Source organism: Protomyctophum parallelum (genome assembly GCF_964188405.1).
Source record: "Protomyctophum parallelum genome assembly, chromosome: 3".
NCBI lineage: Eukaryota > Metazoa > Chordata > Actinopteri > Myctophiformes > Myctophidae > Protomyctophum > Protomyctophum parallelum.
In genome coordinates this window covers 51,060,541-51,068,814 of record NC_139698.1, presented here as the reverse complement: position 1 = coordinate 51,068,814, position 8,274 = coordinate 51,060,541, and the positions used below count along the sequence as shown (strand labels likewise).

Below are 8,274 nucleotides of genomic sequence, written 5' to 3'. Positions count from 1 at the left end.
TGTGCAAAATTACAGGTGGAATGTGATAAATATGCAATATCTTATTGATCAATATGGACAATTGCATGGACTTTGTAACTGGTGACCTTTGTTGTTGATGTTGAGCCATCTTCTTCAGCTTTTTGATCAGCCTGTGTGCCTTGTTTATCATCTGAAGATTTAAACAAAAAAATAAGACAATGGCATTGCAGCAAATTAATGCACAAAGCATTTGTGTCTTGTTACCTGAGATAGAAGCCATGAGTTTATAGTCCACTTCTCCTGCCTGGCTGCTCTAGTAGGCTACTGTGGGTTTTTTTCTACCTTTTTTGTAGTGCACAGGTGGAGCCTGTTTATCAATCAGTCGTCAAAGGCAATATGGCGACTCACTCAAAGCAGTGGTTGTCAAATTGGGATTCCAGGGACCTGCAGGCCGGGGTTTTTGAAGGGGCGGGGGTCCCCTATTATTTCAACTAGAAAGAAGTATATAGAGCCGTTTACAGTAGTCTATTTTTGTAGATGTGTCACATAACCACCTATAACAATTTTCCTAGTCTGGTCAGTTGGTCTGCACTCTGCAGGTGGTTTCTTGTATACAGACAATATTTTGGCCCAAAATAAAAAATACTATAGACCAAATCTCTCTCTCTCTCTCTCTCTCTCTCTCTCTCTCTCTCTCATGAAAATCTAAAAATCATATCTAGAATATTAGATATCAGTATAGAATATTACATGAGACCACTACAAAATAAGTTTTTTAAATCCAGAAATGTCGACCATCAAGTATATTAATGTATGCAATCAATACTTGGTCTGGGCTACTTTATTTTAACAAATTATTTCATCAATGGGGTGTATGGCTTGGATCAGTGCCTGTGGCACTTTCGAGTTGTTATGGAAGCCCAGGTTTGCTTTGGTAACAGCTAGCCGTGGCCCGTAAGCTCATTTGTATTGCAGTAGTCTCACACCTTCCTCTTGACAATCAAATCAAATCAAACTTTATTTCTAGCTAGAGCACATTTACAAAGACCAGAATGTCAACCAAAGTGCTGTACACGATCATAAAACAAGCATACACTCAACACAAATAGCATAGTAAAACAACATCAAAGCAACACATAAAGTATTACACAGGTTAATTAGGTCAAACATCATTGAAAGCCAGGGAGAACTAGAAAAGATGGGTTTTAAGTAAAGACTTAAAGGCCTCTAAGGAGTGGGCAGACTTAATATGTAGGGGCAGACAGTTCCAGAGTTTGGGGCCGGCTACTGAAAAAGCACTCTGGACCTGTAATTGGAATTGGGCACAGTCAGGAGCAGCTGGTCAGCTGACCTCAGGGCCCTGGCTGGGGTGTATGGGTCCATGAGGACCAATAAATACAGGGGGGCCAAACCATTTAGGGCTTTAAAAACAAATAATACAATCTTAAAATAAATCCTGAATTTAACGGGTAGCCAGTGGAGTGAGGCAAGGCGATGGGAGTGATGACAATACAACCTAGATTCTCTGGGGTTCAGGTCCGGCCAGTTGGCTGGTCAGTTAAGCACAGCAATACCACCATGGTCAGTACACCAATTAATTACTAGTAACCTAGTTGTGCCAGTGGCACTGTGGGCAGGTGCCAAAATGAAAGTAAAATCAGCATCTCCATAAATCTTGTCAACATACTGAAGCACAAGTGCTCTAAAATATCCTGATTCCTGATAGATGGCTGTGTTGACTCTGGACTTGATACAACACAGTGTACCAACAACGAGCAGATGACATGGCACCCCAAATCATATTGGGGTAATGGGGTAGAACCATATATGGATAGATTAAACTGGCTTAGTCATCGTGACAGGCATAGTAGGAGAATATATAACAAGGGTCGGCTTCAGGGAGAAGGCAGAAGTCGAAGCATCCTGGTTTAAGTTCTAAGTTCTAACGGTACTAGGCTACTGGACAGTGGACACCACTGTAATCAGCAATAAAGCCTTGTGCTATTTTATAGTCCTTGGTCACTTTAAGAAACCGTCTGTGGGCGTTACCCGGAAGAGGTTTCATCATTCATTCTAGCGACACAACATGGTGCAGTCATAGAGTTATGGGTGCAGTAGTCGTGTGTGTGTATGTAATGTATGTTGTACGTGTACGAAGCGGTGTTTTATGAAGCGCGCTTATAATCTTTGTTTTAAATTGATCCAATCGAGAAACGCTCACAGTTCTGCCTCTGCCACGACACGACGACCAGTGATGTGTAAAGAACTGAAAACAAAAGTGCTGCCTCTGCTACCACCAGCGACTGCCAATGGACCATCTGCCCACCGGCGTGAGGGCCAGCCGCCAGGTAACGTAGCGTACAGTGCGACGAACTTACACTTACTACAGTTCTGTTGATTTGGAATCTGTAGAAGAATCCCCCTGTGGTGACCCAATAGTTCCCACCCCTTATGTATTGTGTAATGTTCCACACACGTTCCGACTCCAGTTCAAAACATTAGTCCTCATGGCTCATGGTGGTGTGTACCGTGTTGATGAAGCGCACGCGCTCTATCAATGGGTCTTGTACGAGCACGACGGTGTCGCTTGCAGCAGCTTTACCCAGGGCCGGCTGATGGCTGCTCAGATGGTCATGTTGGAGATGGCCAGAGAGAGTCCCCGAGCAAGACAGCTTGTCGACACATTCACAGTACACTAAGGGCCAACCGGTGACCTTCTGATTACTAGACAGCCTCTCACAAATCACGCCCACTAATAAAAGCTATAGTATTAGTTTAAAGATCAGCCTTGCAAGTAGTATGGATTGCAAACTTGCAAAGTGCTTTACATGCAGATGATGCCCAGGTTTGTTTGTCTGTCCTGTAGATGGCGCTGCCACCCTGAACGTCACTGCCGAGGCTCTGAAGGAGGGCCACGTCGTGGCGGTGCCCACTGACACAATCTATGGCCTGGCGTGTCTGGCACAGAACTCTGAGGCCATCAAGAAGATGTACAACATCAAGGGACGAAACGGAAACAAACCGCTGGCTATTTGTGTCGGAGAAACCCAGGACATTTTTAAGTACGATTCAGTCGTTTTTGAAAGAATGTGTAGTGTCCACTTTTGCTACAATTACAATATACCTGTAAATGTAAATTATATGTATCACTAGTGTTGCAGGACAAATGTGAATCTCAGTTTTCCTCCACAAGAATTGAGATCACGATTCTCACACATTCTCATTTTTTCCATGAAAATATTTATTGTCTTTAGTCTGTAGTTGCTACATTACTACATCCAAAATGTGGCACATGGAGCCAATTACTGTGGCTTTAAACAGACAACGTCAAAGTGCTTGACTTAAACCTCTCTTAAAGTCTCTTTATGGACGCATAAAGCTGCCACAATTCAAATGAAATGGCAAATATGAAAAGTCAATTGAAATAAGATAAATGCTTTTTCAGATTCCATACTCTTGTAGCAAAAAACATAAGAGTAACTAAAATCAATTGGACAGGTAATTGCTGCACGGATTCTTTGAAAATTTGTGAAAACACTGTATGAGCTTTGTGAGCTTGTAGATCGGCTTTGCACGGCACTGTTGTACAACAAAGTACTGTATAATACAGCTTAAGTGCTTAATTGGACTAATCGTCGACTGAGTTGATCTCTCTCTCTAGTTGATCTATATTAAGTCAGTGTAGTGTGTGTGTGTGTGTGTACATATATACTTGATATTATGATATATGTTGAAAATATTTGGCAAATTCTCCTTGATTAATTGATTTACCTACATGAGAAAGATTAAGGTGTTTATACTGTAGGTTCCAAATTTTGGTTTTAAAATATTTCTGTTAATTGCCCACTTATGCCCATTCCTTTAAAGAATTGCAAACTCAAAATAATACATTTGACCTTGCGGGTGATGTGTATGTGTTCTGTCTGTACAGGTACTGTAAGGTGAAGGTGAAGGATGAGCTTCTAGGGGACTTGCTGCCTGGTCCAGTTACTCTGGTGTTTGAAAGGTCAGAGGTACTCAACCCAGACCTCAACCCTTTCACTCCGGTAAGTCCATCCCTCAAACTGGGCACTGATGTGCTAGGGCTGGGCATTTAACCAAAATATGTTGAATCTGACTTTTAGGACCACAGACTTAGAGTGTGTGTTAATTATTTTTTATAATCAACTAAATTGATTAGACTGATTTACTACTTGCATTAAGCCCTGTATTATACTTTGGTGTACAATGGTGACGTGCAAAATTATAGCGAAATAATGCAGATATTGATTTGAAGTCATATCGCCCAGCCCTATGATGTGCACATGGTCATCCATCCAGTCGTTCAAAATGGATTTGATATGGTCATCAAAGGACCACTTCACCCCTTTTGCAACCAGATCTTCAACCATTCCCTATATGAACTCGGTCTCAATCTTCAACTGATTCCTATTCCCCCCCAGTTAGTGGGCGTACGTATACCAGACCACGACTTCCTGAGGAACCTTTGCCAGATGTGTGCAGAGCCACTTGCACTCACCAGCGCGAACATCAGCACACACACCAGCACCGTGGCTGTACATGTGAGTGAAAATAAACTTTTTGTCTCTGGAGGAATTGTTCTTAGATAAATGGAAGAGATGCAATGTCCATCTGCAAAGTCTTGTCAAAATATCATTGTATATTTTTATTTTGTAACTTTTGACTATACCTTCAAAATAATTACTACTGCAATGGTGTGCACACACAACACAGACACTAAACTCCTAAGTTATGTGAACCTATCTTCACATTCTTAACAATGTCAATCACATTTATTTATATATTCTCGTCGTCTGTAACACGGATGTGTTTTTTCGTATCTAGGAGTTTCAGGATCTGTGGCCTAGGCTAGCAGTGGTGGTAGACGGCGGACCAATAGGAGACCAGAGCCGACTGGGGTCAACAGTGGTCGACCTATCGGTGCTCGGCAAATACCACATCATCAGGCCTGGTTGGTGAGTAATGGCACATAGAAGTAGAGTCAGTGCAAATGAAAAGGAGGTCCTCACAACAGCTCTGCTCTACAGTGTTTTATTTATTTAAACACCATCAGAGGAAACATTGTCACTATATGTCGGTGTTTAAATAAATAAAACACTGTGGAGCAGAGCTGTTGTGTGGACTTCCTTTTCTTATCTACCTTTGTCCAGCACCAGCGAGGGACTGGATGTGCACAACCCTCTTGTTTTTTAAACATGGAAGTAGACTGTCAGTATTCATTGTTTTCCAGTATTTATGATGGCCTACTCCATTTTAGATGGGTCTCCCACACAGAAACAAATCTAATATCTACATAATTTATTATATATATGCAGTCAGTTATGACTGTTTAATTAATTTAATTTTAATTTCAATTAAATACTGTATAACACATCTATATGTATTATTAATAGTTTTAGTTTATTCATTATGGTAACCCAGTGAAGGCCTCAAGGCCACATCCTTATCATTGTTTGGTTTACCAGGGCATTGACTACACCAAATGCATTCAATTAATTTGCTTGATTGTGCAAAAATATATTGCTTTGACCTTTCACTTTTATACTTTTCTCTGCGTCATTACATTTATTCTGTTTTATTTTATTCCAATATTTCTTCAGTTTTATGTACTGTACCATTCTCAAAATAAGAATAATCTTTTTTTGCGGATTGGTCCGTGAAGTCACAATGTTTGTCATTGCAGTGTGTAATGACTGCGAATTGTGTAGTGTGACGTGAAAAAGAATGGGAGTACACAATACACATTCAGACTGGCAATAAGGAGAAGACACTTTACTTAAGACATTTTACTCCACATAGTACATTATCAGGATAACAGGCTATGTTAGTCTCTGTAACATACTGTGCAGATGAGCAAGTTGTAGTCAAAACAGGCAGGGCCAAGGCTCAGGCCTGTGTTAGTGCCCAGTTGCTCAGTTGGAACTTGTGCCTTCAAAACTGCTAGTTCACTGTTAGTAATGCTGGACCCTTGCGCTTACATTTGGATGTGGTGAAAGTAAATTTCTCAGTTAATGTCCCACACTGCATATATCGAGTCAGAGATTGTGAATGAACTAAGGTGCACTGCAAGTGATGTTTAATAGACAATTAGAGCACACTGTACAAAACACTAATGTTTATGATTTAATATTTTTTAATGTAGTCACTAGTCTGTAAGGAACTGTAAAGTTTGTCTGGGACATAACTTAGTCAGGCATTTGTCCTTGCCAGTGAGGATTTTGATGTTACTACTGAAAGAGCAATTTGTACATAGTATCAATGTCAGAAGGCAATATGACTTCTGACATTGATAATATGTACAAATTGCTCTTCTGTGGAAGAAGTCTGTGAAAAGGCAGACAATGTACTTATTTTGTCAAAATAGTCTTTCTGCTTGGGTATTAGGCTTGTTTGGCATGTCCTCGCTCCCTAGACAGGCACCTGCAGATTGTTTTCAGGCTCAATCTTTTATGAACATTAACTCTGTCTTTCTTTTTCGCTCTCTCCCACGCCTTCCTTTTTTGGCCTTATTTGGCGTGCAACCTTAGCATTGTTCTCTTACTGTATTTCTAGGACAAAGCACCTGGCATTGGCAAACATAACAGGTGACCATGGTGCAAAAGTATATACATGAAGAGAGTACATAGCCACCATGCAAAAATAGAATCAATTCAAAACAGGATGGCACCTGGAAATATAGATCTGGGGCAAATCTGAACAATAGAAAAAACAAGAACTAGAAATTTATATTGCACTGTTTAATGTCCCCTTTTCAGTGCCTTCTCCGCTACGGTGGATTTGTTGGAGCGTAAATATGGGCTGTCGGAGGACCCCGGAGATAAATGAGGGCTGAACCCCTCTACTCATCCCACAACACACGCTGAGATGCACAACAATTTCAGAGCTTCAGGGCTTCTTCAAAAGACAATCCTTTTCATGTTTTCAAGGAAGAATGATTATTTTCCTGGGAACATGCCGCTAATACCTTTCAAAGAAAACCACCCTTGCTGCAAAAAGTCCTGTTTTTGATTGGACTGAAGGAGCCTTATAGGATGGCAAATTTAACCCTTTCATTGTTATTAGGGTTGGCTTGTGTCCACAGATTTGAGAGATTTGTGTTTTTGCAGTAAAACGTCATCAAAGCAGGTTTTACTCAGGAAGTGACGGTTGCATTTTTAGTTGGACTTTCGTTTGTTACTCGGGGTATGGTTATGTCAAGCAAAAGTACACTCCAGTAGTATCCTTTGAATTGTCTGAATCACATGAGTCCTTTCATAATCTAGTAACGTTAACAGACTGGACTTTGTACATTGTGTATAGACTATAATCATAGAATGTATTTATTAAGAGTGCCAATTTGTTTTATTTTATTGGTGGGGGGAATATTGGTTTGATAGTTGCAGTTAGCAGGATGGCCAAGCACAGTAGCTGTAGCTACTAGCTCATTAGCCTACGTTTTCAGAGTTTTGGAAATATCATACTTGACTGTTGGACCAAGTGACACCATTGACTATACAGTATTAAATGGTGGCCATTTTGCTCATACTCAGGTATCGCCCTAAGTGTGAACTAAGAGCCCTAAGTGTGAATCGTGACTATGGTTTGAAAATCATCTGAATAAGATGTACACAAATACTCTAGTTGAACATTGGCTAGGGCAACAATAAATGTATCATACTGTTTCCATTGTTACTGTGTTCTTGAAAATACTTATTATAGCTTTCTGTTCACCTTGTCACTTAGTCATCTGTATTTTCTTGCCAATCAGGAGTGTGCAACATCGGTGTGTTCTGCGGGTCAAGATTAGCCAAAAATACCCGATCTACAAGCTCACGTGTCCCAACATAATGCATTGTGAGCTTGTAGATCAGCATTTAGAGATTAAGGGCCCTATTTTTGTCAGTGCTAAACCCCTTATCCCTAAACTTCTTTGCCTTTTTTGAGTGGTGCAACCACTCCAAGGAACAGCAATGTCCGTGTTCACCTATGTGACGTTAATGAGCACCAGTATATGAAAGAGAGAGAGTGAGAGAGAGTATTTGATTTTTTTTGAATAGTTCAAATAGCCGATATACTGTACAAGCTTTTTTTCAAAATAGTAAAATCACACCAGTGTGAACCAAGTGGTGCAACTCCCGTCTATTGGTTCTCTGTATCGTTCCAATTTGTATCGTTTGCGTCCAGCAGGTGGCAGCCATGTCACATACTTCTCTCGTTCCAATTTCATGCGCACACCACTTGTGCTCATGACGCATACGGACATTGCTGGATGTAGAAGTGGTTGCACCACTTAAAAAAAGGTAAAGAAGTTAA

General features: G+C 40.6%; 1 protein-coding gene across 1 annotated transcript; it reads left to right on the top strand.

Moving 5' to 3' along the window:
• Window positions 1-2,075: 2,075 nt before the first annotated feature.
• yrdc (yrdC N(6)-threonylcarbamoyltransferase domain containing) lies at window positions 2,076-6,997 on the top strand. The gene is made up of 6 exons (XM_083761043.1): window positions 2,076-2,309; window positions 2,828-3,023; window positions 3,893-4,007; window positions 4,404-4,523; window positions 4,807-4,937; window positions 6,738-6,997. Exons 1-6 carry the CDS (start codon window positions 2,129-2,131, stop codon window positions 6,805-6,807), a joined length of 813 nt encoding a protein of 270 aa, XP_083617169.1. The 5' UTR covers window positions 2,076-2,128; the 3' UTR covers window positions 6,808-6,997.
• Window positions 6,998-8,274: the final 1,277 nt, after the last annotated feature.

Bases quoted from the DNA above. Each gene is read 5' to 3' on its own strand.
- yrdc (XM_083761043.1), top strand. From the start codon at position 2,129: ATGAAGCGCGCTTATAATCTTTGTTTTAAATTGATCCAATCGAGAAAC. The intron at 2,310-2,827 runs GTAACGTAGCGT...TCTGTCCTGTAG, and splicing joins GCGTGAGGGCCAGCCGCCAG to ATGGCGCTGCCACCCTGAAC. The intron at 4,008-4,403 runs GTAAGTCCATCC...ATTCCCCCCCAG, and splicing joins ACCTCAACCCTTTCACTCCG to TTAGTGGGCGTACGTATACC.